This window comes from Mobula birostris, chromosome 5 (assembly GCF_030028105.1).
Source record: "Mobula birostris isolate sMobBir1 chromosome 5, sMobBir1.hap1, whole genome shotgun sequence".
Lineage (NCBI taxonomy): Eukaryota > Metazoa > Chordata > Chondrichthyes > Myliobatiformes > Myliobatidae > Mobula > Mobula birostris.
The window spans coordinates 59,846,828-59,874,784 of record NC_092374.1 but is presented as its reverse complement, the minus strand read 5'-3'; the positions used below and the strand labels follow the sequence as shown (position 1 = coordinate 59,874,784).

Genomic DNA, 27,957 nt, shown 5'->3' with positions numbered 1-27,957 from the left:
CTTCGGTGGGCAAGCCAGTTCTGAATCCACAAAGCAATGTCCCCTTGGATCCTATGCCTCCTTACTTTCTCAATAAGCCTTGCATGGTGTACCTTATCAAATGCCTTGTAGGACTTCGAGTTTCAAACTTCCCGTGGGTCATTGTGTTTCCTTCTCTGACTGTATACTGCACTTTGGAAGTACTAGCCATGCTGGAGAACAGGTGTTGGTGCACCTGATCTCCCATTCTTCTGCTGAGACAAAATATGGTTCCAAATCCACCTAGCTGGGAGCCCAGAGACTCTTCATTTCTGTCCACTGTGCCTCCTTAAGCTACACAGACAAACCTGATCCATTCATCTGAACAGGGCCACTGATCTTCATTAAAAAAAGTAGATGATGGTTATGTTTTGTGTTACTCTTTCTTTAATTCACTTTATATTTTTAGAACATAGAACACAGAACACACAGGACATTACAGGCCCTTCAGCCCACAATGTTGTGCCAACCATGTAACCTACTCTAGAAATTGCCTACAATTTTCCTACCACATATCTCTCTATTTTTCTAAGATCCATGTACCTATCTAAGAGTCTCTTAAAAGACCCTATTTTATCCACCTCTACCACCATCATCGGCAGTGCATTCCACGCACCCACCACTCTCCGTGTGAAAAACTTAACCTCTGACACTCCCATTGTACCTATTTCCAAGCACCTTAAAACTATGCCCCCTCGTGTTAGCTATTTCAGCCCTGGGAAAAAAACTCTCATCATTTTATACACATCTATCTGGTCACCTCCCATCCTCCATCACCCCAAGGAGAAAAGGCCAAGTTCACTCAACCTATTCTCATAAGGCATGCTCTCCAATCCAGGCAACATCCTTATAAATCTGCTTTGCACTCTCTCTATAGTATCCACATCCTTCCTGTAGTGAGGTGACCAGAAAGTAACACAATACTCCAATTGGGGTCTAACTAATGTCTTATATAGCTGTAGCATTACCTCCCAGCTCTTGAACTCAATCCCACAGATGATGAAGGCCCATACACCTCCTTAACAAAACTGTCAATCTGTGCAGCAGCTTTGAGTGTCCTATGGACATGGACCCCAGGATCTTGTTGATCCTCCACAGGGCCAAGAGTCTTACCATTAATATTGTCTTCAAATTTGATCTACCAAAATGAATCACTTCATATTTTTCTGGGTTGAAGTCTATCTGCCACTTCTCAGCCCAGTTCTGCATCCTATCGATGTCCTGCTGTAACCTCTGACAACCCTCCAGACTATCTACAACACCTCCAACTTTTGTCTCATCAGCAAACTTACTAACCCACCCTTCTACTTCCTCATCCAGGTCATTTATAAAAATCACGAAGAAGATGGGTCGTAGAACAGATCCCTGCTGAACACCACTGGTCACCGTCCTCCATGCAGAATATGAACCATCCACAATCACCCTTTGCCTTCTGTGGGCAAACAAATTCATGATCCACAAAGCAAGGTCTCCTTGGATCCCATTCCTCATTACTTTCTTTATGACCCTCGCATGGGGAACCTTATCAAATGCCTTAATGACATCCATATACACTACATCCACTGCTCTACCTTCATCAATGTGTTTTGTTACATCCTCAAAGAATCCAATCAGATTCGTAAGGCATGATCTGCCCTTGACAAAGCCATGCTGACTATCCCTAATCAGGTTATATCTCTTCAAATGCTTATAAATCCTGTCTCTCAGGATCTTCTCCAACAATTTGCCCACCACTGAAGTAAGACTCACTGGTCTATAATTTCCTAGGTTATCGCTAATCCCTTTCTTGAACAAGGGAACAAGGATTGCAACCTTCCAATCCTCTGGTACTTCTCCCATCCCTGTTGATGATGCAAAGATCATCGCCAAAGGCTTGGCAATCTCCTCCCTTGCTTCCCACAGTAGCTTGGGGTATATCTCATCCAATCCAGGCAACTTATCTAATTTAATACCTTTCAAAAGCTCCAGCTCATTCTCTTTCTTAATGTCTATGTTCTCAAGCATTTCAGTCCACTGTAAGTCATCCCCACACTTGCCAAGATCCTTTTTACTGGTGAATACTGAAGTAAAGTATTCATTAAGAACCTCCGCTACCTCCTCCGGCTCCATGCGCATGTTTCCACTCCCGCTCCTGATTGGTCCTATTCTCACACGGCTCATCCTCTTGCTCCTCACATACTTATAGAATGCCTTGGGGTTTTCCTTAACCCTGTTCACCAAGGCCTTCTCATGGCCCCTTCTAGCTCTCTTTTTAGAACATAGAACATAGAACAATACAGTACAGTACAGGCCCTTCAGCCTATGATGTTGTGCCAACCTCAAAACCTACTCTAAGATCAATCTAACCCTTCCCTCCTATATAGCCCTTCATTTTTCTATTGTAGGGTAATGTAATAAATAGGTGACAGGTGACACAAATTGTTCATAATTGAAACTCTTCTACATAATTCATAAATGCCTTCATTGAGTTCTGTTTACTTTAAGAGATGGTGTCTAATGTAATGACATCAGTGTAAGGCAACCGCCCTTGGTTGGTTTGTAATGGAAGTAAAGGGCTGCAGCTTTTGGTAAGCACATAAAATGACTCAGGCAATCCCAGAGTTACTAAGCAAAATATTGACCAAAGTGGTAACTTTGAAGCTGCAACAGTTTGGGAGCAGTGCACTACCACGTGGTTTGCACAGGCAGAAGCCCAGTTCATGCTGCAAAAGATTACCTCGAACAATACCAAATCTTACTGTGCTGTAGTATCACCAAATAGTTCCATTGTAGCCAGAGTTGTTCTTAACTAATCTATAAGTTTATTTTGTATTAATTATTTGTAGATATTTTTGTTTTAATTAATTATATAAATGTTTCTAAATTTCTCTGGTCATTCAGAGATTGGTGGGGGGATAGTTCAAAAGGTCTTTAATTTATTGAGAGCCATCAGGCAGGTCCAGGATTGGTTCCACCACCTGAGTCCTGGTGTTTTCTTGAGGACAACTTTGCAGCAAGGCTTCATGAATGCTGGCTGCAAAAAGTAAAGCAAACCATGGAATTTGTATGGTGTGGGATGTGGGAGGGGAACATATTCTGGACCTGGCCTAACTGAACTACAATTCAGGAAATATTTCTGCTACTGAGCATCAATTGATACTTTTTGAAGTTATAGGAGAAACGAAGGTCTGTAGAACAATTAGTTCAGTGGCATTGAAGAAGTAATGAGATTGGTCATGATCTCACTGAATGGCTTGGAGGGCCTTATGGACTTTTCTTGCCCTTTTCCTTGGATGTAATAATGTACTGCTTCAGAACTGATTCACAGGGGAATATTGACGATGAGATTTTGCATTTGATACAATTTTCCCTAGCATTAACCTGTAGATGTATGATACTAATATTATATTTACATAATTCAAGGTACCAGAAAGACGGTAAAAGTCCCTTTATATATCTGGGAGATCTGAGCACTACATTTAAATCAGCAATGTATTATTCATGAGGAGAATGAAGTTAAGAACCAATTCTGCAACAAGAATTGAATTTGGATATTCTTATTCAACCAGTTACCTCTTTCCAGTAGAGCCAAGATAAGGAAGATTTTTTAACTCTTAATTTACAGCCATAATGTCATAGAAAAGTACAACACAGAAACAGGCCCTTCAGTCCATCCAGTCTGCAGCAAACCATTCAAACTTCCTACTCCCATTGACCTGCACCAGGACCATAGCCCTCCATATCTTTCTCATCCATGTAGCTATCCAAACTTCCCTTAAAAGTTGAAATCAAGCTCGTATTCACCACTTGCACTGGCAGCTCGTTCCATGCTCTTTGACCCTCTGAATAAAAATGCTTCCCCTCATGTCCCCCTTAAATTTTTCACCTTTCACCCTTAATGCAAGACCTCTAGTTGTAGTCCCTCTCAACCTCAATGGAAACAGCCTGCATGCACTTACCCTATCTATACCCCTCGTAGTTTTGTATACTTCTATCAAGCCCCCTCTCAATCTATGTTCCAAAGAATAAAGTCCTCACCTAATCAATTTTTCCATATTAGCTCAGGTTCTCCAGACCCGACAACATCCTTGTAAACTTACTCTGTATTCTTTCAACTTTATTTACATCCTTCCTGTAGATGGGTAACCAAAACTGCACACAATACTCCAAATTATGCCTCACCAATGTCTTATACATCTTCAACATAACATCACATCTTCTGTACTTAGAACATTGAATTATGAGGGTCAATGTGTCAAAAGCTTTCTTTATGACCTTATGTACCTGTGATATCACTTTTAATGAATTACATACCTGTACTCCCAGATCCCTTTGTTCTACCACAGTCCTTAGTGCCCTGCTGTTCACTGTGTAAGACCCCTACCCTGGTTGGTCTTACTGAAGTGCAAGAACTTGCACTTGCCTGCATTAAATTCCATCTGCCAATTTTCAGCTGGGCCAGATCTCACTGCAAGCCATGATAGTCTTCCATGCTATCCACTGCACCTCAATCTTGGTGTCATCCACAAATTTGCTGATTCAGTTAAATAATTGTCATCCAGATCGTTGATATAGATGACATCAACAATGGACCCAGCACCGATCCCTGCGGCACTCCACTAGTCACAGGGCTTCAGTCAGAGGGGCAATCATCTACTACCACTCCCTGGCTTTGCCAACAAAGCCAATGTCTAATCAAATTTACTACCTCATCTTGAATTCTGAGCTACTGAGTGTTCTTGACCAACCTCCCATGTGGGAGCTTATCAGATGACTTGCTAAAATTCATGTAGACAACATCCATTGCTTTGCCTTCATCAACTTATCTGGTAGCTTCCTCAAAAAACTCTATAAGGTTTGTTAGACATGACCTACCATGCACGAAACCATGCTGACTATCCTTAATTGGTCCATGACTATCCAAATACTCATGTATCCTGTCCCTTAGATCATGTTCCAATATCTTTCCCACTATTGATGTCAAACTTACCGGCCTATAATTTCCTGGTTTATTTTTAGAGCCTTTTTTAAGTAGCAAAACAACCAAAGGATTCTAAACCTATAACTTAGCTTTACATTTTATTCTGACAGACTCATACAAGCTTTGTACTCTCAAAATTTCACTTTTGAAGGCCTCCAACTTACCAAATGTACCTTTTCTAGGAAACAGCCTGACCCAATCCACATTTACCACATCCTTCCTGATATCATCAAAATTGGCCGTTCTCCAATTTAGAATCTCAACCCATGTACCAATCCCATCTTGTAGCATATTTACTTTGAAACAAATGGCATTGTGATCACTAGAAGCAATATGTTTCCCTACACAAACTTCTGTCACCTGCCCTGTTTCATTCCCTAATAACAGATCAAGAGTCTCAGTCGATATGTGAAAAGTTAAAATCACTTACCTCAAACTAGAGAAAACCTGCAGGTGCTGGAAATCCTGCTGAAGGGCCTCATCCCGAAACATCAAATGTACTCTTTTCCATAGATGCTTCCTGGTCTGCTGAGTTCCTCCAGCATTTTGTGTGGGTTACTATTACAACCTTATGTTTTTTGCAACATTCTGCGACCTCTCCACAAGTTTGTTCCTCTAATTCCCATGGACTGTTGGGTGGTCTGTAATATAGCCCATTAATGCGGTCATACCTTTCTTATTACTCAGTTCCACCCATAGTGTCTCACTAGACGCATCTAAAACAATGGAACCCCGGAATATTGAGCTGCTAGTCCCGCCCCTCCTGCAACCAAGCCTCACTAATGGCTACAATATCATAATTCCAGGTGTTAATCCATGCCCTGAGCTCATCTGTCAATCACTATGGTCTTACTTCCTTTTTGCAGCCAGTACACTTGAGGCCTTGAGGTGGAGTAATCAACAAAAGAGTACAGTCGACATTTCAGGCCGAGACCCTTCAGCAAGACTGGAGAAAAAAAGATGAGGAATATAGTTAAAAGGTGTAGGGATCTTCGAGCAACCACCCATTTTAATTCCACTTTCCATTCCCATTCTGATATGTCTATCCATGACCTCCTCTACTGTCATGATGAGGCCACACTCAGGTTGGAGGAACAACACTTTATATTCCATCTGGGTAACCTCCAACCTGATGGCATGAACATCAATTTCTTGAACTTCTGATAATGCCCCCCTTCTCCTTCACCAGTTACCATCCCCTTTTCCCTCTTTCTCTTTATCTCCTTGCCTGCCCATCGCCTCCATCTGGTGCTCTTCTCCCCTTTTCTTTCTTCCATGGCCTTCTGTCCTCTCCTATTAGATTCCCCCTTCTCCAGCCCAGTATCTCTTTCACCAATCAACTTCCCACTCTTTACTTCACCCTTCCTCCTCCCAGTTTCACCTATCACTTTGTGTTTCTCCCCTCCCTTCCCCACCTTTTAACTCTACTATTCATTTTTTTTTTCTTCGGTCTTGCTTAAGGGTCTTGGCCCGAAACGTCAACTGTACTCTTTTCCATAGGTGCTGCCCGGCCTACTGAATTCCTCCAGCATTTTGTGTGTGTTGCTATTAACCTGTGCAGCCACTTTCAGGGAGCTGTGAACTTGGACCCCAAGATCCCTCTGCTCATCCACACTGTTTAGGATTTTGCCCTTAACAGTGCCCTGTCTCTTTGTATTTGACCTACCAAGGTGCAATACTTCACATTTGGCCAGGCTAAACTTAATCTGCCATTTCTCTGCCCATATCTGCAACTGATCCAAATCCTGTAGTGTTGTTTGCCAGTCTTCTGCACTATCCTCAAAACTGCGTATCTTCATATCATCAGCAAACTTACTAACCCGCCCACCTACATTTTCATTCAGGTCATTTATATGCATCACCAGCAGCAGAGGTGCAGTACAGACCCCTGCAGAACACCACTAATTACAGAGCTCTAGCTAGAATAAGTCCCTTCAACCACTACCCTCTATCTTCAACTATGGGAAAACCAGATATGTATCCAAATAGCCAATTCACCATGGATCCCATGCATCTTAATCTTCTGGATGAGCCTCCTATGAGGGACCTTGTCAAGTGCCTTACTAAAATCCAGACGTACAACATCTGCAGCTCTACCTTAATCAGTCACCCTTGTTAACCCATCAGAAAACTCAATCAAGTTAGTAAGACACGACTTGTCCCACACAAAGCCATGTTGGCTCACCCTAATTAGACCAGAGTCCCAGTGGGTACTTTCGCAGGTGCTGTGGACTTCTCGGGGTGACCTAACTGAAACCTCAGATAGGTTAGCTGTGGTCATATTGAATGGTGGGGTAGGTTGTGGGGCCGAGTACCCAACTCCTGCTCCAATCTTCTTGTGTTTTTAGGGGAAGAGTAGTGATAGATTCCATGCACTGCTCAGCAAGATGGTCACAAGGAGGATCAGGCTTAGACATTCCTGAGAAGAATTGTAAGGGAACTATGTAGGTGGGAGATACATCCTTTAAAATTGACAGCTGTGAAATCCACTGGCACTTTTCCTGATGGAGCAATTTCTGCAGATTAGATCACATTTATAAAACTGTGAAACATTAATGTTCTTATGAGATATATAGAACAGTACAACACAGGAATAGGCCTTTTCACCCAAACTGTTGGGTCAAACAAATTAAACTAGTAATTAGATGCCTAACTAATCTCTTCTGTTACACAATGTCCATGTCTCTTCATTCTCTACACATTCTCATGCCTGTCTAAGAGCCTCTTAAATGCCTCTTTTATATTTGCCTCCACTACCACCGCTGGCTGTGCACTTACTGTGTAAAAATAAAGTTTCTCTGCACAAGTTCTTCCAATTTAACCCTACCCCACCCCGCCCAACCTTAAACGCATGCCGTCTAGCACAGGGGATGGTGCTGACTCTTTCAAAGAGTTTGCCAATCCAGCATTCTGCTCTGCTCTTCCCCAATGTTCACATTATTTTTCTTCTCCTTCATATAGTTACCCAGTTCCTCTTTGGGAGACTTCTGAATTTGTTTCCTCTTTTCTATCATTCAAACCCTGATGACAAAAATGGTTCACCTTTCAATAACTGGCAGCATTCCGCATTTGACCAGAAGTCTTAGGTAGCCTCCAAAAATGATCAGGCATGACCAGATCATTGCAGGTAGAAACACTCTCTCCTAGAACTCCTCATTCACACACAGACCTCAGTCCTCCTAGGCCTCACACCACAGATGCGTTTTGGTGAGTGCACATTCTTTGCTGGACTGCTGTTCGCATCAATTTCATCCAGTGGTCTCGAAGAACTCTGGTGTCTTTTCACTGGCAACATTTTCAGGGATGCCTTGTGCCTTTTTTTGTCCTTTTGGATTTGTGGCCCGTAGTTACAGCTGCTCAGCTATTTTCTCTTTCTAAACTCTATATTTACAAGTGCAATAAGTCAACAACTCAGTGGTACGTTGAATGATATATTGATTTCATTTTCCAAGGTCGAAGCATCAGGAACTCCCTTAGTATTTTATTGGCAAACTGTGTGAATATCACAGAGTCAAAAATAAATTACTGGCTACCCTTTTAATTCAGAATTAAAGATGCAAGATAGTATAGAATACATTTATGAATTGGATAGGATAGGCGTAGTGCAGGGGATCCCAATCTGGGGTCCATGGACCCCTCCATGGACCCCTTGGTAAATGGTAAGGCTCCATGGCATAAAAAAAGGTTGGGAACTCTTGGCGTAGAGGGATACAGCCCTTATGTGGCAGTTATGTGGGATTAGCATAGACAAGCATTGTGGTCAGATGGACAAGGTGATCTGAAAGGACCTCCTTCTGTGCTGCATAATTTCAACGTTCTGTGATTCAATATACTTGTAAGTTGTGCCTGATAGTGTATGGGAAGGAAGGAAAAAGTTTAGGAAAGCATATCAAAGCTCAAGAAATGTCACTGGATAACATACCATCTTCTCTCTGAGCCAGAACGTTTTATATTCAAATCTCACTCTGGAGAGCTGACCATGAAGATCTGGACTGATCCTCCAGCGCAGCACTGAAGGAGTGCTGTGCTGTTACAAGGTCCCTGTGTCCTCTCATAAGTGAATGTGAAAAGTACTTTTACCACAACTTTAACTGAGAGCTAGGGATTTTAACTGGTGTCCTAACCAATATTTATTTCTAACTCGGCTGTTTGTTCGAACTTTTCCTACATTACCAGAGTGATGCTACTTTGGAAGTACATCATTGGCTGAATAAAGTGTCATGATGTCTTAGAAAAGCAAGGTTCTTGTTTCATCACCTCCTTAAATCCCTTAGCTCTTCAGGAAGTTTGCCAGACTGCTTCCAGTGTCCTTAAACTGGTTTATCAAAATAAATCATTTTTTCTCCAAAACTCTTACCTTAAATCATCTGATGTCATGGAAGAATTCAACATGCAGGTTGATTAGGAAAATCAGTTTGGTAATGGATCTCAAGAGAACGAGTTTGTTGAATTCCTATGAGATGGCTTTTTAGAGCAGTTTGTCATTGAGCCTACTAGGGGATCAGCTATACCGGATTGGATGTTTGTAATGAACCAGATTAGAGAGCTCAAGGTAAAAGAACCCTTAGGAGGCAGTGATCACAATATGATTGAGTTCAACTTGAAATTTGATAGGGAGAAAGCAAAGTCTGACATAGCAGTATTTCAGTGGAGTAAAGGAAACTATATCGTAAGAGAGATGAGTTGGCCAAAGTAAATTGGAAGGAGAGGCTAGCAGGGATGACAGCAAAGCAGCAATCACATGAGTTTCTAGGAAAAATGAGGAAGGTGCGGGATAGATGTATTCCAAAAATAAAGAAATACTCAAGTGGCAAAATAGTACAACCGGGGCTGACAAGGGAAGTCAAAGCCAACGTCAAAGCAAAAGACAGGGCATACAACAAAGTAAAAATTAGTGGGAAGACAGAGGATTGGGAAGCTTTTAAAAACCTACAGAGAGCAACTAAAAGAATCATTAGGAGGGAAAAGATGAAATATTAAAGCAAGCTAGCAAACAATATCAAAGTGGATAGTAAAAGCTTTTTCAAGTATGTAAAAAATAAAAGAGAGTTGAGAGTGGATATATGACTGTTAGAAAATGAGGCTGGAGAAATAATAATGTGGCACAAGGAGATGGCAGAGGAACTAAATGAGTATTTTGCATCAATCTTCACTATGGAAGACACTAACAGTGTGCTAGATGTTGAAGCATGTGAGGGAAGAGAAGTGGGTGCTGTTACTATTACAAGGGAGAAGGTGTTCAAAAAGCTGAAAGACCTAAGGGTGCATATGTCACCCAGACTAGATAAACAGTAAACAGCACCCTAGGCTTCTGAAACAGATTACAGTAGAGATTGTGGAGTAATGGTCTTTCAAAAATCACTGGACTCTAGTATACTATTTGTGGATACTATAGAGAGGGTGTAGACCAGATTTACAAGGATGTTGCCTGGATTGGAGAGCATGCCTAATGAGAACAGGTTGAGTGAACTTGGCCTGTTCTCCTTGGAGTGATGGGGGATGAGAGGTGACCTGATAGAGGTGTATAAGATGATGAGAGGCGTTGATCGTGTGGATAGCCAGAAGCTTTTTCCCAGGGCTGAAATGGCTAACACAAAGGGGCATAGTTTTAAGGTGCTTGGAAGTAGGTACAGAGGGGATGTTAGGAGTAAGATTTTCACACGGAGAGTGGTGGATGTGTGGAATGCACTGCCAGCGATGGAGGTGAAACCGATACAATAGGGTCTTTTAAGAGAGATAGGTACATGGAACTGAGAAAAATAGAGGGCTACGTGGTAGGATAATTCTAGGCAGTTTGTAGAGTAGGTTACATGGTCGGCATAACATTGTGGACCAAAGGGCCTGTAATGTGCTGTAGATTTCTATGATTCTATTACTTTATGATTCTGGCATGGGCCAGAGGACTGGAAAATTGCAAATGTCACTCCACTTTAAGAAAGGAGAAAGGCAACAGAAAGGAAATTATAGACCAATTAGCCTGACCTCAGTGGTTGGGAAGATGTTGGAGTCAATTGTTAAGGATGAGGTTATGGAGTACTTGGTGACACAGGACAAGATCGGACAAAGTTAGCATAGTTCCCTAAAGGAAAAATCTTGCCTGACGAACGTGTTGGAATTCTTTGAGGAAATTACAAGTAGGATAAATAAAGGGGGGTGCAGTAGATGTTGTATGTTTGGAATTTCAGAAAGCCCTTGACAAGGTGCCAATGAAGCTGCTTACCAATTTAAGAGCTCATGTTATTACAGGAAAGTTACTGGCATGGTTAGAGCATTAGCTGATTGGTAGGAGACAGCAAGTGGGAATAAAAGGATCCATTTTTGGTTGGCTGCCAATGACTAGTGGTGTTCCATAGGAGTTGGTGTTAGGACCGCTTCTTTTTATGCTGTATATCAATGATTTAGATGATGGAACAGGTGGCTTTGTTGCCAAGTTTACAGATGATATGAAGATTGATGGAGGCGCATGTAGTGTGGAAGAAACTGGAAGGCTGCAGAAGGACTTAGACAGATTAGGTGAATGGGCAAGAAAGTGGCAAATGAAATACAATGTTGGAAAATGCATGTTCATGCACTTTTTTTTAGTAGAAATAAATGTGCAGACTATTTTCTAAATGGGGAGAAAATCCAAAAATATGAGATGCAAATGGACTTGGGGGTTCCCGTGCGGAACACCCTAAAGGTTAACTTGCAGGTGGAGTCAGTGGTGAGGAAGGCAAATGCCACGTTAGCATTCATTTCAAGAAGTCTAGAGTACAAGAACAGGGATGTGATGCTGAGGCTTTATAAGGCAATGTTCCTTGAGTATTGTAAACAGTTTTTGGCTCCTCAGCTAAGAAAAGATGTGGTAGCCTTGGAGAAGGTTCAGAGAGGTTCACAAGGATGATTCTGGGATTGAAAGGTTTATATGAAGAACGTTTGATAGTTCTGAGTCTGCACTTGCTGGAACTTAGAATGATGAGGGGGAGATCTCATTGAACCCTTTCGAATGTTGAAAGGCCTAGACAGATTATAAAGGATGTTTCCCATGGTGTGGGACTCTGGGACAAGAGAGCACAGCGTCAAGGTAGAGGGGCATCCATTTAAAACAGAGATGCGGAGAAATTTATTTAGTAGAGGGTGCTGAATTTGTGTAATTTGTTACCACAGGAGGCTGTGAAGTCCAGCTCAAAAGAGTGTATTTAGGGCAGATCTTGATAGGTTCTTGATTGGCATGGTATCAAAGGTTGCGGGGAGAAGGCCAGGAAGTGGGGCTATGGAGGGAAAAAAGGATCAGCCATAACTGAATAGCAGAGCAGACTCAATGGGCCAAATGGCCTAATTCTACTCCTATGTCTTATGGTCTTATGTACTTATGTAATATCTAACAAAATACGCAATACAAAATTATTTTTCCAGCAAAACTCACTCATCTCAGTTGGTTTTTTCCCAGTAATTTAGGCACATATTTTAATGTAAATAAACATAAGTGATTTATAAGTATATTAGCCAAACTTAATGCGATATTTATTAGTCATTTCTTAGAGAAAGGACTAGAAATACTTAACTGGATGGGTGTTGAACATCAGTGATGTGCAGGGAAATCATAAGTATATTCATTGGCAGTATTGCAGATAGATGCACTTAAGGAATTACTCTGAATCACCATGTACTTATACCTGGTTTACAAGGGATTACACTTGCCTCGTTTGTGTGGGATTGTTCAGAGTTTTGTGAGTGTGGCTGCTGTTCCATCTCACCGCTGCTCCCCACTACCTCCTCTGACTTGTGTCTCTGCATACCTCTTCAAATGTCACTGTCACGGACGTGTACTGTCACTGGTAAGTGACCTGTTCAAATATTCAAGCACTTTTACACATGGTATGTAAGCTGTGTACAAACATCTATTGATGCTTCTGGACACATCTTCAGTGATGTTCCTGGAATCATCGGGTGTTTCGGGTCTTTCAACATCATACAACCTCCTCCAGGTGACCCAGCCGGGGCTGATCAGACCCCAGCTTGTGTCCAGGTGGCTAGCTACTTATGACTCCATGGCTCCCCTCTTTTGAGCCACAGCCATCTTGATGCCCCCTCTGCCGCATCGGTGGTGCTGCGGATGGCTCTCCTCTTCCTCTCTCCCTCGATGCCCAAAATGCTGAAGGCTCTAACTAAAGAACGGGCTACGAATCCCCTACAACCAACCTCCACTGGGAGACACCCCACTCTCCATCCAGCCTGCTGACAGTTGCTGACCAGTCCTGCGTACTTGGAGAGCTTCCTTTCAAAGGCCTCCTCCAAGCTATCTTCCCATGGGACTGTCAGCTCCAGCAGCACCACTTGCTTAGTAGACTCAGACACTAGGACAATGTCTGGTCGCAGGGTGGTGGCTGTGATATGGTTGGGGAACTTCAACTGCCCTTCGAGGTCCACCAACAGCTGCCAGTCCCTTGCAGAGGTCAGAATGCCTGCAGATGTTCATTTGGCAGGTATTGGCTGCTCCCCAGCTCTGACAAAGGCAATGGTCCGCTTGGAGGGTCGGGACTGCTTCGCCCACTCAACTCCTGCGCTGACGGCTTCAGCGATGGTCTTCAGGACCTGATCATGCCTCCACCTGTACCGTCCCTCACCAAGTGCCCTTGCACAGCCGCTGAGGATGTGCTCCAGGGTTCCTCGCTTGGAGCACAGTGGGCACGCAGATGACTCTGCCTTGCCCCATGTGTGCAGGTTTGATGGGCTTGGAAGCACATCGTACACTGCCTGGATGAGAAATTGGATGCGGTGTGGTTCGGTTTTCCAAAGATCAGCCCAGGTCACTTTCCTCTCAACCGCATTCTCCCATCTTGTCCAAGTTCCCTGTTGCTTCATTCCCACCGTCCTGCAGGCTTTCATCTCCTCCACTACTGCTCTCACCTCCTCCTGAACTAGACGACGCCTTTCCTTCCCTCTGGTGTCCATTTGGGGAGTTGGAAAGGATCCTAGCCCAGCTCAGCCTTGTGTGACCACTCCCACCAGCCTCCTGTGACGCAGCCTCGCCTCTGCCTCCTGAACAGCTTCCTCTGCCCTCCACTTCCTGCCAGTACTTACTTGGATCCCTGCTGTAGCCACCTTCGGGTCACTTGAGTCCCTATATTGTAGCACTTCTCTGGCTCTTGTTACCTTGAATTCTTCCTCTAAGGATTTGAAGGGCAGTTGTAGTTTGTTGTGGTGTCCATAGAGTGCGATGCTGCTCAGGCTCTTTGGCAGCCCCAGCCATCTCCTGAGGTGGTTGCTAACCCTCCTCTCTAAGGTTTCGACTGTCGAGATCGGAACTGCATAGACGAGGAGAGGCCACAGGATTCTGGGAAGAATGCCATGCTGATACACCCAGGCTTTAAACTTCCCAGGTAGGCCAGACTTGTCCACAGATTTCATCCAGCCATCCAACTCGGTGCAGATTGCCTGAATGGATGTTGTGTCCCTTAAAGAGCTGTCAAAAACTTTGCCTAAGCTCTTGACTGGCTTTTCTGTGATGATTGGGATGGCTGTGCCTGCGATGCTGAACCGGAACTTGTTCTCCACCTTCCCTTTCCTCAGCACCATCGATCTTGATTTGGCAGGTTTGAAACGCATCTGGGCCCACTCCACCAGCTTTTCGAGCCCTTGCAGAATCCTCCGGCAGCCTGGGACTGATTCTGTGGTGACTGTGAGGTCATCCATGAATGCCCTGATAGGTGGTTGCCGTTGAGCGGATTTCATTCTGGGCCCTCTGCACTCTGGTTCAGCAGACTTAGTGAGCATGTTCATGGCTAGGGAGAACAGTGTCACTGAGATAGTGCACCCTGTGATGATGCCGACCTCCACCTTGTGCCAGGTTGATGTAATTGCTCCTGAAGAGACCCTCATCCTGAAGTTACTGTAATAATCAGCGATAAGGTCTCTGATTCTGCTGGGGACGTGATATTTGGTCAGTGTGAGCTGCACCAGCTTGTGCAGAATGGAGCCAGATGCATTTGCCAGGTCGAGCCACAACACTGACAGGTTGCCCTTGTTCTCTCTGGCCTCCCTGATGAGCTGTGTCACCACACCGACGTGCTCCAGACAGCCCAGCATCCCTGAAATGCCACCCTTCTGGACTGATGTATCAATATAGGCGTTCTTTGCTAGGTAGGTGCACAACCGGTTGGAAACTGCACTGAAGAAGATCTTCACCTCGACACACAGCAGGGAGATGATGCGAAACTGATCTATCTGGGTGTCATTTTCCTCCTTCGGGATCCACACCCCTTCAGCCACTCTCCACTATTCTGGGATCTTCCCCCTTCTCCAGAAGATTCTCAGGATCTTCCACAGACACAGCAGGAGCTTGGGGCAGTTCGTGTACACTTTGTACGAGGTGTTGCTTGGTCCTGGAGCCGAGCCTGCCCTTGCTTTGCGGATGACCTCTCTGACTTCCTTTAGTTGCAGCTCTGACATGTCGAACTGCACATCTGGTTCAGGTGGGTCTATTAGGATGTCGCACTCTCCCAACTCCTGCTCTCTTTCTGGATCATTATATATCTTCTTCAGATATTGGTCTATGTCTTCCTGCGAACAGGCCAGTTTCCCACTGCGCTTCTCCCCCAGCAACTCCTTGGTGAACTTGAAGGGGTTGGCGATAAAGGCAGCACGTTTTCGGGCCCTTTCACGACGCCGCCTCCGATGCCACTCTGCCCGGCGGAGGACCCTGATCTTCTTTCGTAGTATGCACATCAGCTGGGCCAAGCCAATGCGCTCCTCTTCTCCTGCCTCCTTGTATTGGGACTTCAGCGCTTTCATCTCCTGCCTGATGTTGTGGATCCTCAATGCTCTTTGGTTCTTCGGGTAAAATGTTTTGGAGCCTTCCTTCTCCTCTTCTCCGAACCATTCAGTGGCGATACTGACAATAATTGTTGTCATGGCCTGCAGCTTCCTATCAACCCCTCCCTTCGCCGTTGCCTCCAAAATTTGGTTAACATCTTCATCAAACTGCTTCCACAGTGAAGTCATGTTAGCTGCAGGCCATTTGATCCGCCTCCTGTTAGACTTCATGTTCGAGGGATTAGTTTGCAACACTTGGAGGTTTCGGGCACTATGGGGTGACTCCGAGCCTGCCCCCTCCTTCGTCTCACCAGGTTGGACACCTGCGCATTGTGCTGCTCCTGCTCCCGCCAAACACTTCATCCTCGCTTGGTGGATCTTCAAGCCGTGATCGTTCTTGCAGATTTTGCCATATGCACACTGCTTCCTCATCGTCGTTTGTTCATTGCCTGGGTCTGATGTCGTTGTGTCCATCCGACTGGGGTGCTCATCCTCTCCCCCTCTCGGGCACCCCTGGGGGTATCTTTTCCTTAGATTCATTGTAGCTTTTGTGGGGGTCCTCCTCTCAGAGGACACAGATTGGGTTACCAGCCCGTTCTGCCCTGGTTGCCATCTCTCCAGGATGTCACTGACTCTCCAGTCGTCACCACTCTTTTTGCGGTTGTCACCCAGTCTTTCCTGGTTGTCACTGATTAACTCAGGGTGTAAGCTGTGTACATACATCTATTGATGCTTCTGGACACATCTTTAGTGATGTTCCTGGAATCATCGGGTGTTTTGGGTCTTTCAACATCATAAACCTCCTCCAGGTGACCCAGCTGGGGCTGATCAGACCCCAGCTTGTGTCCAGATGGCTAGCTGCTTATGATTCCATGGCTCCCTTCTTTTGAGCCACAGCCGTCTTGAGGTCCTCTCTACCGCATCGGTGGTACTGCGGATGGCTCTCCTCTTCCTCTCTCCCTCGATTAAGTAGAATTCCTTTCTGACAGGCTGACTTCTGTTCTGGCAGCGCCTGATTTTCCAAAACCCATATCTTACTCTTAGTCCACCTCACTCCTTCCTATCGCTATAATCTCCCCCAACTCCAAAAATTGAAATCTCTGCCTCCTCTAATTGTGGCGCCTCACGTACTTCCAAGATCCCTATAACTAATTTACTTCTTCAAGCTTCTGATACCCTGTCCTAATATCACCTTAGTTTGTTCAGTGTCAGATTTTGTCCAATGAAACACTTTGAGAGAGTACATTAAAAGTGCTATATAAGTGCAAGGGTTTATTGTTGAATTATACATTGAAAGCCTCAGGCCATCAGTAATGCAGTGATCAAATGGATTTCTAGTTCCCTAATCATGTGACACAGATCCACATCACAACTTTGCACACAGGTAAAACTCTGTTGTTTGTCATAAATATATCACATGCTAGTTCAGAAATTCCTTCCGTGTTACAGAATTAATAGTCATTGCAGACACAGCTAATGGGAATAAATATATAGGACACTAAAAGCAATCTTGCTGATAAATTATTGAGATGCCCTTTGCACCGATCAAGCTGCTGCAGCAAACTCTACAGATTCTGAAAGCCTCAGGAAAGAAAATGTGCCAGAATGATTAGCAGGTCAAGAAAGAGGTTTGCATTTATGGCATACCCTTTATATCTCTTTCAAAACAGCCCTTTCAAATTTGAAGTACAGTTACTCTCCAATGTTAGTAACAACAGCAGTGTATTTATATGTAGCAGGCTCACTAAAAACAGTGAGGATATCTCCAGATGGATAGTCTGATTAAAAGCATTTTTCACATTAAGTAGCGACATAAAAAACAGCTGCACTTGTCTGCCTCACATAAGTATATCAATTATTAATGTATTAATTGAAAGAAACCAGTGCCAGTAGTTAATTCCCAAAGAGAAGTAAATTTCTAATGATGGACAACTTTACAAGTAAGTTACGACATAAAATACATGGCATGTATCACAGAGAAGCAGGCCACTCAGCCTAACTGGTAATTATTTTCCTCAACCCTAGCCTCCCCTCAGCCCTCTTCATCTCCTGCTTTCAGCATTTCCTTTCTATTTCTTTATCCCTCGCTTGTTTATCCAGCTTCCTCCCACATCATCCCTGTTGTCCACCCCAAACACTTCCTGTGGCAAAGAGGGGGCAGTGTCAGGATGTGTATAGTCATACACTTTGATGGAAGGAATAAAAGCATAGACTATTTTCTAAACAGGGAACAAATTCAAAAGCCCAAGGGACTTGGGAGTCCTTGTTCAGGATTCCCTAAATGTTAATTTGCAGGTTGAATCAGTGGTGAGGAAGATGAATGTAATGTTGCCATTCATTTCAAGAGGACTAAAATATAAAATCGAGGATGTTATGCTGAGGCTGTATAAGGCTCTGGTGAGGCCTCACTTGGAGTATTGTGAGCAGTTTTGGATACCTTATTTAAAAAAGGATGTGCTGACATTGGAAAGGGTTCAGAGGAAGTTCGTGATAATGATTCCAGGAATGAAAGGGTTATCAAGTGAGCTGCAAGGCTCTGGGCCTGTACTCATTGAATTTAGAAGAATGAAAAGGGATCTCATTGTAACCTGTCAAATTTTGAAAGGCCTCAATAGAGTGGGTGTGAAGAGGATTCCTTTGGTGGGGAATGCTAGGACCAGAGGGCCCAGCCTCAAAATAGAGGAACGGCCATTTAGAATAGAGATGAGGAGGAATTCCTTTAGCCAGAGGGTGAGGAATCTGTGGAATTCATTGCCACAGGCAGCTGTAGAGGCCAAGTCACTGGGTGCACTTAAGGTGGAGGTTGACAGGTTCTTGACCAGTCAGGACATGACAGGTTATGGGGAGATGGCTGGAGAATGGGGTTAAGAGGGAAATGGATCAGACATGATGAAATGGCAGAGCAGATTCACTGGGCCAAATGGCCTAATTCTGTTCCTTTGTCTCATGGTCTTATGGTGCGAATTTCATACTCCTACTACTCTCTAGTAAAGAAGTTTCTCCTGAATTTATGACCTTGAACTGATAGCTGAGAAGGCTTTAGAGCAAGTGCAGGATCCTTGCAGGTAGAAGGACTCCCTCCCCAGAGCTGATCACCCACACTCAAATTTCAACTCTCTCAGGCTGCAGTTTGGTGAATACACACTGTTTGTTGAACAAAAGTACCCCCCAGAAGTTTAAACTTCTGTATGTCTGTTTAATCAAACATTTTCATAATCTTCTGCGTGTCTGTTGCATAATCTTAAAGCCCTTGATCAGGTCATTGCTGTATCATCTCTCCTCTACCAAAAGGAGCAGCAGCTTGGTTAGTCTTCCTTGACAATTCTGCTGAATTGTTTTGTATTCCTTTAATTGCCCCTCTATCCCCTGTATCAATACACCTGCAATTAACAAAGTAGCTTGTTAATATTACATGGAAACAGAGAGTGATTAATTAATTCAAATGATAGAAAGGAAATTCCTGCTTGACATTTGCATCACAAGTTATTAATCCAAATGGCATTTTGCTCCTCAATCTTCGAAGGACAATGATTCATCATCTTACTTTCTAGACCTGCCAATTACCCAAAGTTTCAAAACAATTCTGCTTGAATTTCAAACATGGAACAAGTTCATTTAACTAAAGAGATATGTTTTGAATGCAGGCCTCATTTTTTCACTGTAGTTTCTTCATATATATTTGAAGTATCTAAGCTCTTTTTTTTGTTCATCTGGCCAGTGACTTATGAAGATAGCATAAAACTAAGGAGAAAATACTATTAGTATCCATTGATTCTAAGGAGCATGTAGCACATATAGATGCAATCCATTGTAGAGGAAACCAGTGGTTTGAACATGCTGGGAAATGCAGGCAGTTCCCTATCAAATTCCCAGCATATCTACTCCCCTGGATCCCAGCCAATGGATTTCCAGCAAGTTCAGGATCCCCTCACTAAGCAAAAGTCCTGATATTACTGGCGCAGGTTCCCAGAACCTCTCATGAAGTTTAGAAGACGAGCATAAACTTGCTGAATTTGTCATCCTTTAGGGTGAGTTCGGCTATTGAATCTTTACAAGTTAGAACTCAGGAATGAACAGCAAACACATTCATTTTGAATGCACAGGAAGAACAACTGAGAGGTAATTATAAGGTATCATTTCTTATTCCTTTTAATTTTATAGTTATCAAAATGTTTGTGTTTACAAGATTTAACAATTTTTTGAAAAATATTAACATTTTACAAAGTTATTTTTTAAAACTTATTTCTAACCAAGTTTTTGAATGTTTCTGCTTGTTAGAAACATCTGTGACAATTGACACCTTCGTCAGTCAGCCAACCCAATGGCCTGGCAAAGCTGGCTGTCAAAATTCATCACTGGCTCTGACCTACTCACATATGCCAACATTACAAGTGCAACATAACCTACTCTCATGCATCAAGTGCAGTGTTGCATCAGTGTTTTTTTTATCCCAAGAGAAAAATTTTTTAAAATTCAGTATGCCCCTGGTCCAAAATTGGACAGTCAATAGAGCATTAATGGCATTCTGATTTTAAGGAGAGTGTTTCTGAATCTGCACTTGTGTTAAGAAGATAATTAGCTGTGTAATATTTTTAAGCACAGTTACTCAGCCCAACTGATTTGTGCTGGTATTTATCTTCCACGTGAACCTCCTCCCACCTGCTGCCCATTCATTGCTTTATCAGCTGTGTCTCAGTGGAAGCATTGGTGTTGAGTGGGGCTCCAGTCCCACCCCAAGCATTCAAGCAGAACAATTCAGGCTAATGTTTGACTGTGCTGTACTTTAATCAATACCACCTCTCTCAGTACCCACACCAAAGAGGGTGCTACTATGAGGTAACATCCAGCTAAGGTCTCAAGTGAGCATAAGATCCCAGAGCACTACTTTAAAGAACAGGGAAACTCTCCCTGGTCTCAAAACCAACATTTATTAGACAATTAACATCACTAAAATAGGTAATTATCAGCACATCTCCTCCGTTTCCCATACATCCGCACACACCCTGTCTTCCACTGCCATAATAGTGAGACTCCCTCTTGCCCTTACCTACCACCCCATCAAACACATTATCCTCTGCAATTTCCGCCATCTTCAAAGGAATCCTATCCCTAAACATATCTTTACCCACCCCCCAACCCGCTTTCTGCAGGGATCGCTTCCTGCATGCTAAGTGAGACACCTGCCTATACACCTCCTCCCTCACCTCTATTCAGGGCCCCAAACAGTCTTCCAGGTGAGGCAACAGTCCACCTGCAAATTTGCTGGGGTCATCTAATGTGTCCAGAGCTCCAGAGCTCTATATTGCCATAAATTGGGGGATCGTTTCGTCAGGCACCTCCTCACCATCCACCACAAGCGAGACTTACCAATGACCAAACATTTTAATTCCCATTCCCATTCCTGTTCCGACATGCCAATCCATGGCACCCTCTGGTGCCAAGTTGAAGTTGGAGGAGCAACACCTTATATTCCATCTGGCTACCCTCCAGTCTGGTGGCATGAATATCGATTTCCCCTTCCAGGGAACAAATTTCACCCCCCTTTTTTTATTCCCCACTCTAACCTTTCCCTTCTTCTCACCTGCCTATTACTTCCCTCCGGGTACCCTCCTCCTTCCCTTTCTTCTATTGTCCATTTCCTCTCCTATCAGATTCTTCCTTCTCCAGCCCTTGACTTTCCCACCCACGTGGCTTCATCTATCTCCTTCCAGCTAGCCTCTTTCGCCTCCCCCCCACCATTTTATTCAGGTATCTTCCTCCTTCCTTCTCAGTCCTGAAGAAGGGTCTTGGCCTGAAACGTTGCCTGTTTTTCCTCTTCCATAGATGCTGCCTGCCCTGCTGAATACTTCCAGCGTTTTGTGTGCGTTGCTTTGGCTTTCCAGCATCTGCAGACTTCCTGATGTTTGTGATTTATGCCTCAATATTTGTTGGAGCTTGTTATGCATAAATTATCTGCCTGTATATCCTTCATTATAGCCAAAACAACAATTTAGAGATGTGCTTTATTGGCTGTAAGATTTGTTGGACATCCAGAAACATAAACACACGTCGAATTTTCATTTCCTCCCATAGCTAAAAAGTGTAAATGCTTGCAAAGTGTCACATTCAGAGGCATGAAATTTGTCATAAAACTTATTTCCTCTTTTATCATTGCACTTCACACAATGAGCAGTTGCTGTTTCAACTAATATAATTGCCTTTTCTTCAGAACCAATTTAACACTGCAAAAGATATACACTCTAACGTTGTAACACAATAGCAATAAAATATTGAACAGGTTCCAAGCTGTGTGTCTAATGTGGCTCAAGGGCTCATTCCATTGTCCACAAAATCCATATAAAAATAATTAGTTGTCTCATGTTCAATACTTGCCCGTAGAAATAGCTTATTTTCTTTCGTTCTCCTTATTAGCATCTGCACTTGCAAAATGTAACTGATTGCTCTGCAAATGATTTGTGGTATTTCATTAAGTGGAATTAGAACTATACTTACTGCATGGTACTGCTGTGAAAGATTATGGATATTATTGGACAAGCTGGCATGAGGTAACTGCAACTTCAACCTGGTCCCTGTTTATAGTCCAGGTGTTTTCCCTAGCTGCTCTGCAGGAAAGCACTTCCTAAGCATCTTTCAGGATGCTACAAGACACTCTATAGATAATGCGCTTCTTTAGGGGTGCTATCCACAAAGCAGAGCAGCCAATTTGAATGCAGCAAGTTCCCACAAGCAGCAAAGTAGTAGTGCTAGAGTTTGGTAATTTAATGTTGTTGATTTTGGATGCAAATATGGGCTCCATGATACACAAGTGAACTCTCCTGCTCTTCTTTGAAGTAATCCCGGGGAATTTGTTACATCTATCTGCAGGTGTAGAGGATAGAGGGTATATTGTCAATTCTAAAGAGGCAGCTCTGAAAATGCAGTAGTACAGGAGTGCCAGCTAAGGTTTCTGTACCGAGCTGTTGTGGGCCAAATCAAAGGTGGTGACAAATCAGCATACAGGAGGGAGATTGAATGGTGCCACAACAACAACCTCTCACTCAATGTCAGGGAAACCAAAGAGCTGATTATTGACTGCAGGTGGAGGAAACCAGAGGTCTATGAGCCCATCCTCATCAGGGGATCAGAGATGAAGCAAATCAGCAACTTGAAATTCCTCAGCGTTATCATTTCAGAGGATCTGCCTGGGCCCAGCACATCACTGCCATTACAAAGAAGGCACAGCAGTGCATCTAATTTCTTAGAAGTTGATGCAAATTCAGCATGTCATCTAAAACCTTGACAAACTTCTATATACGTGTGGTGGAGGATAAACTGGCTGGTTACAGCACAGCCTAGTGTGGGAACACCAATGCCCTTGAATGGAAAATCTAACAAAAAGTAGTGGATACAGCACTGTCTATCACAGGTAAAGCTCTCCACATCATTGAGCACATTAACAAGGATCATTGTTGCAGGAAAGCAGCATCCATCATCAGGGACCCCACCATCCAGGTCATGCTCTCTTCTATCTGCTTCCATCAAGGAGATACAGGAGCCTCAAGACCCACACCAACAGGTTCAAGAACAATTATTACCCCTCAACCATCAGGCTCTTGAATCAGAGGGAATAACTTCAGTCACCCCAATACTGGAATGATTCCACAAACTATGGACTCACTAAGGACTCATGTTCTCGATATTTATTGCTTATTTATATATTATTTTTCTTTTGTATGTGTACAGTTTGTTGTATTTTGCCTGTCTTTATCATGTGCAGTTTTTCATGGATTCTCCTGTGTCTTTTTGTATCTACTGTGAATGCCTGCAAGAAAATGAATCTCAGGGTAATAAATGGTGACGTACATGTATATGTACTTGGATAATAAATTTACTTTGAACTTTGAACCTAACCATTTGATTCAAAGGTAAGACCATCATAAACTGCACATTGCAGGTAATGCCTCTATTACAGGGATGTTGGGTTCCTAGAAAACAGTCCATATCACAATTTTTTTTAAACATGGAGTCCTATCATGTGCACATGCATCAAAAAGTAAAAGTTGGAAAAATACAATTTGGGTTTGTTTAATTGCTATTATCCACATACATTTCTTATGAGTGAATTTTTATTCCGTATCCCAGATACTTTGTGAATTTCATAAGAACAAATTTCTGTTATCTGAGCTACTGTAATGTGGAAATCATCTGTATCCAATTCTGCTATTCAGAACAAGTAGTAACATTTGGCCTCAATACACCATCATAAATGGTTGTTGTTCACTCAGAACATCTCTCCTGATAGGAATTTAAATTTTTCTAAACTGCTATTCTCTTCAGGATTGAAATAAATATTCCTTGGAATTTTAAAAGATGAAGTAAATCATTTCTGTAAAATAAAATCACTCCACTGGTTGGGGAGTTTCTCTCTCCATGTCTCTCCTCCTTTCTATTCTATCATGAATTGTAATTACTCTGGCTCAATTTCCAATGAGCAGGGATATCCCAGGTGGATTATAAAGGGACTAATGGAGTCCAGTACAGGTCAGCTCAGTTCCAACAGAGTTCAGGAGGCAGAATCCACTGATGTTCCAGATGTTAACAGAGGGTGAGATTTTATTCCGGGTGCATCAAACCAAATTAAATTAGGAGTTGGCAAGCCTCCAGGATCATGGCTTCATCTCCAGGAGTTTGTTCAGAAAGCAGAACTATCAGTGGCATTCAACATTATCATCTTTGTTAGTTTTACCAGTGCTGGCTACAGGGGCTGACAGGTTCTTTGACTGACAGCCAATAATGAACTGACCACAATTCAGTGTCTCTGCTTTCTGATTGATCTTGCTGAGGGTGGAGAGATTGAATGCCTTGAGGGCAGAGCATTTGGGAGCAGATGATTGAGGAAGCATGTCCAATGATGGATTGTACACCTAACAAGAGTTAGCAACTCTGGTGTATGCAGCTACTTCACCAACTCAACAGGTTATCTGAGATGGGTGACATTGATGGTTTTGTAATCTCCTTCATGGATTCAACAAAGTTTACCATAGTTGTCATGCTTAGATCCCATAAATAATACAGCAAGCTTTAACTCTCCTATCATTTTTCAGATTACGGTCTTCAGAATGGGCTCAGAGGGACATCAGGACATTGATTTGGCTATTCTAACAGCACTCCTTAAAGGTAATAGTTTCCCTATGTACCACTGTACCTCAACAAATCTAATGTATTATTTTTATCATGCATGATTAAACTTTCCTCTCAGTAATTTCTTCTGACCCCAGAATACTTCACAGTCTGGACTCTCCCCAATTCTGTTGTCTTATACTTTGCCAGTTTTAATGCCACCAATAGAGGTGGCAAACCTTTCTGAGAGTGTGTATCCAAGTGAGTGATAATTTTTTGAAATAATTGTCTTGCATGCCATGGTAATTTTGAGCTAAAATTATCATTTATTAATAAATTAGTAACAATAATTATAGATATTTTAAGGAAAAAGGATGTCCTGTTGCTTATTTATGTGCATTCATTGTTTTATTATTAATAAAAGTATAATACAGATTAAAATAAACGCAGCACTTAGAAAACCTGTTCAAAATTATTAATATTAATCTTTTAAAACATTGAAAAATAAATATTCACGGAGGAAGTAAGTTACATATATTTACTGTTATTATTGCTGAGTGTCCTGTATTCACTCACAAACAGAAAAAAATATATAAGCAGAGCAAAGCCATTACCAAATAATCCAACCGTTCACTATCCAAATACTGATATGTTCACCAGGTCTGTGAGGATTGCAAAATGTATCATTCAACATCATGTGTTCTTACAACTGTCTTGTTGGCATCAAGCTGGTGCAAGGCATTTCCTGTGAAAACATCTCAGTGCTCTCGGATTGTTAAAAGAAATTATTTACTTCTTCATTTGGCAGAAGAGATGATCATTATGTATTTTTATATTATGGTTGGACATGCTATCTATAGCATCTGTGCCATGGGTTCGCCACCCTTGACCTACCCCATCAGTCATTCTGCCTTCAGTTGCTCAGGTCTGGAAATATAACCCTAAACCTCTCCACCTGTATACTCTGTCCTTAAAGTCTACCTATTTAACCAAGATCTTTATAGCCTGATCCGCTACCATTGTGCCAAGCTTTGTATAATAGTTGTGAAAAGCCTTGCGGTATTTCATCAGGATAGAGATCTGATAATCGGATGGCAACCAGGACATTGGTAATGCTGGTCTAACAGATTTCCCAGACTATGGCATGTTACTAATACTAATGCCTTAATGTACATTTACTTTGATTTTTATGTTTCATGGTGTAATAATAAGCTTCACAGTGAAGTAGTTGAGTTAAAAGAGAAGAGGGGAACCAGGGCTCCAGAAAGTGAAACCAGAGGATGGGAACTAGTGCTCCAGTGAATGGAAAGGAAACACAAGACCCAAGGTCTTAGTCTATTAAAAAGAACATGTGATCCAGGACCTTGGTGAATGAAAACTGGAGTCTTGCTGTGTCACATGGAGCAGAGAACATACAACCTAAAATAATTCAGCTTAGTACAGGCCCTTGAGCCCACAACGTTGTGTCGACCTTTTAATCTATTCCAAAATTAATCTAACCCTTCTTCCCACATAGCCTTCTAATTCTCTTTTATCAATGTGCCTATCTAATAGTCTTTTGAAAGTCCCTAATATATCTGCCAGCCTGACAGCACATTCCATGCTCTTACCACTCTCAGTGCAAAAACCTATCTCTGACACCCCCCTTATATTTTCCTCCAATCACCTTAAAAGTGTGTCCCCTTGATAACTTCACAAAATGCCATGAGGCTTTTCACAACAGTCATATAAAAATGCTGCCCTGGGAAAAGGTGTTGGCTTCCATACTATGGCCCTTATCATCTTATACACTTCTATCAAATTGCCTCTTATCCTCCTTCATTCCAAAGAGAAAAGCCCTAGCTTGCTCAACCTTCCCTCATAAGATATGTTCTGTAATTCAGACGGCATTCTGGTAAGTCACCTCTGCACCCTCTCTAAAGCTTCCACAGCCTTCCTATAATATGGTGTCCAGAATTGAATGCAATACTCCAAATGTAGTCTAACCAGAGCTGTATAGAGCTGCAACTGTATCTCACAGTTCTTGAACTCAATCCGCTGACTAATTAAGACCAACACAACATACGCCTTCTGAAGCACCCTATCAACTTGTACAGAAACTTTGAGGGATCTGTAGACTTGGACCTCAAGATTCCTCTGTTGTTCCATACATATTGATAAGAAAAAGGTATAGAACCCATACGAGAAATAAACTATTTGGCCAATACTAGATTTTGTTCTCGAACAACCTTCATCCTACTCCACTCCATTTCAGTCATCAGCTCAGTACCTCAATTCATGTTTGCTCGAGTTCATTCACCCTCTTTTTATATTCTCGCTTCCCTCTCAATCACTCCCCAGGTGGTGAGTTCCACATTCTCACCATGTTCTGGGTGGAAAACAAGTTCTCCTGAATTCCACATTATGTGTACTCATGACTAACACCTAGTTCTGCAGTGGCACAAGGCAAAACGTTCCCAATGGGGTCCTTGCACATCAAAAGTTTAGGGTGGGATTCTGAAAGTTGTAGCCTTAGCAGCAGAAGGAGGGCCACTGGGGCAGAGTGGTGAAATTCAGGGACTTGCAGGAACCACGATTAGAGCAATGCAGTGATGTACGCTCTGTGCAGGAAGGACATTGGCAGAGGGCTGTTTCTGTCTCTGCACATAGGTACATAGAACAGTACAGCACAGTTGTGCTTACTGATATAAATATAGAAAACCGACAGAGCATTACAGGCCCTTCGGCCCACAATGCTGTGCCGAACATCTACTTACTTAGAAATTACCTAAGGTTACCCATATAGCCCTCTATTTTTCTAATCTCTATGTACCTATCCAGGAGTCTCTTAAAAGGCCCTGTCGTCTCCACCTCCACCACCATCGTCGGCAGCCCATTCCACACATTCCCCACTCATTGCGTAAAAAAACGTATCCTTGACATCTCCTCTCTACCTACTTTCAAGCACCTTAAAACTGTGCCCTCTCGTGTTAGCCATTTCAGCCCTGGGAAAAAGCCTCTGACCATCCACATGATCAATACCTCTCATCATCTTATACACCTCTGTTAGGTCACCTCTCATCTCCATTGCTCCAAGGAGAAAAGGC

At 42.8% G+C, this 27,957-nt stretch overlaps 1 protein-coding gene across 1 annotated transcript in view; it reads left to right on the top strand.

The window, feature by feature from the left end:
* trpm3 (transient receptor potential cation channel, subfamily M, member 3) overlaps nucleotides 1-27,957 on the top strand; it is a 357,718-nt gene that overhangs the window by 217,519 nt on the left and 112,242 nt on the right. The window contains exon 9 of the mRNA XM_072259452.1: nucleotides 24,856-24,928. Within this exon, the coding sequence (XP_072115553.1) occupies nucleotides 24,856-24,928 (73 nt within the window). The remainder of the gene's footprint in view (nucleotides 1-24,855; nucleotides 24,929-27,957) is intronic.